This window comes from Zerene cesonia, chromosome 7 (assembly GCF_012273895.1).
Source record: "Zerene cesonia ecotype Mississippi chromosome 7, Zerene_cesonia_1.1, whole genome shotgun sequence".
NCBI classification, from domain to species: domain Eukaryota; kingdom Metazoa; phylum Arthropoda; class Insecta; order Lepidoptera; family Pieridae; genus Zerene; species Zerene cesonia.
In genome coordinates this window covers 865,911-868,273 of record NC_052108.1, presented here as the reverse complement: position 1 = coordinate 868,273, position 2,363 = coordinate 865,911, and the positions used below count along the sequence as shown (strand labels likewise).

The 2,363-nt window shown below is 37.4% G+C and overlaps 1 protein-coding gene across 1 annotated transcript in view; it reads left to right on the top strand.

The window, feature by feature from the left end:
* The window catches only part of LOC119828184, a 172,872-nt gene that overhangs the window by 153,332 nt on the left and 17,177 nt on the right, over window positions 1-2,363 (top strand). Inside the window, exons 13-15 of the mRNA XM_038350285.1 lie at window positions 55-164; window positions 1,779-1,920; window positions 2,187-2,338. Coding sequence (XP_038206213.1) covers window positions 55-164; window positions 1,779-1,920; window positions 2,187-2,338 — 404 coding nt within the window. The remainder of the gene's footprint in view (window positions 1-54; window positions 165-1,778; window positions 1,921-2,186; window positions 2,339-2,363) is intronic.

Here is a 2,363-nt window from a genome sequence, read left to right as displayed (position 1 = left end):
CCCTCGCCTCCCCCGCGCCTACCCTCACCGCACCCTCCCCCGCTCCCCCCGCAGCGGCCCCCGCCGCGCCGCTCGCGTGGCTCGACGGCTCCGCGCTGGGATATACCGCGTGGCCGCCCTACAATGATACAGAGGAGCCCGATGACGCGTGTCTCGCTGTGCAGGTGATATAGATTATGTCGCATGTATATATCGTCAAAGCCGTGGTATTACAATTTCACTAACGATATTACTTCATTTCTTACAAATATCGGCTTGATTTTTGAGACATTGTAACATCACAGAGACAAAACACACCTATATAACGCTAACTCACTAAATAATATGAGCAAGAAATAAACACATTACAAATATTTAAAATAGAATTTCCCGAAATAGAAAACCTCTCATCCAACTAATTTTGATCGATCTCGCCATTTCACTCGTTTTTAACAGTTATATGCTAAAAATAAAATGAAAAGTTGGTAACCATAAAACCTATAATTTTTTAATATTTTAAAATGCATTCTAAGTTATATTGTGATTACCTTCTTACTGTGAACTATAACTAAAAGTAATGATTATTTTAAGAAAAACGCTAAATTAAATTTAAGAAGTTGGTAGAAAAATTTGCAAGTAGATAACTTATTTGGGCTTGATGTCACATAAAGAAATATATTAGGAAATGTCTCACGTACTAGGAACGACCCTTATTTGAATGGATAACAATTTTTTATCTGTATCATTTTCACTTTACCCTTCCTGACCCTTTTTCGGTCGGAAATGCAGATGTATTACTTTTAAATAACGGTGTTTTTGCGATAAACATGTTTATAATTTTTACAATCGTCACAAGTGTTTATTTTATACTAGTTATGCCCTTTGGAATCATCCGTGAGCGAATGTTTTCTATCTATAACTCTTTTTCATACAAACTCTGTGTATAGTATTATACTATCTGTTGTAATTTGTAATACAAATATTACCACTATTTGTACCAGGAATATTTTTAAAGAGTTCTTCTTACTTTTTTTAAATATATTTGCAAGCAAAATTGGCAGGTTAAAAAAAAACAATAACTCACGGCGAATTAACATGACTGCCGTAAATAAACATTGGCAACCATTAAAAAAAAACAAAAAAAACATTGGCAAACAATAACGTCAATATTGCTTTCAATTGTAGCTAACGTTGGGGACGAAATAATATGTGTTACTATTTGCTCAATAAATGTATCCAAACAATCAAATCGAAGTGTTTGTTATTGTTAGTAATATTGAAATGACAATAAACAGCATTTTTTATTGTCGAAAACTTAGGTAAAAAATGATCATTTTATGTGGACGCCGCTGAAAGCTGTCTTGTTGTGTTTGGTTTCGCAAAATATTAAACTTTTGAAATTAAAATCCTTTTAACAGGTTTATGTCGGTGACATAGGCTGTATTTTTAACAATAGTTTAATCACGTTTTAATTTTTTTAAATGGTTGATTAGGTTGATTTTTATTATCTTTTATGTACACAATTCTATTCATTTGTCTATTTCTTTCTTTTATAACAATATTATAATATGTTCACTGTTTAGTTAAAAATAAAAGAATAAAGTCTTTGCATAACATACTTTCGGTTAAAAGTTTGTTTGTTCAATCTAATTAATTTTTGTATCTTATTTTTTGAAAATCTCATTATTAAATCTAAATTAAATCGCAAGTGGAATAATTACGATCACACCCTGTGCAGTTTTTTTAACAGTAGGTAACTACCTAATTAATTCGTTACAATACAAACTGTACGTGCGCAGTGGAAGACGTCGCCGGTGCCGTCTCAACCGAGCGGGCTGTACTGGGCGCTGCGGCGCTGCGCGCTCACCGGCGGCTTCGTGTGCAAGCGCCGCCTCGCCGCGCGGCAACTGCGCACCAACCAGACGCTAGAGGGCGCTAGCGGTGGGTGGACTTCATTGTGGCTATGCATCGTAACGTCGGAATGCGTTATACAGTATACACACCTAGTAGGCACAAAACGATGGATACCAGAGAATATTACTACATAAATGCTAACTATGCCTGTTTATATGTATAATTTTAAATTTTATGATGTATAAATAAAAAAATACACATATAAAACTGTAATAATGTTATTTGTACGAGAAGTACTTGTAGATGCGGAGTAGAGACAATAATCAATTATCATGTAATGCACGTCTGCGCAGGCACGCTGACGAGTCCGTCGCACCCGCTGCCGTACGCGAGCGAGACGGAGCAGCTGAGCCGCGTGCGCGCCGCGCCGCGCGCCCGCCTCGTGTTCGTGCTGCGCGACATCGACATCGAGTACCAGCGGGACTGCCTCTATGACTATGTCGAGGTGTGTGTGTGTGTGTGTGTGTGTG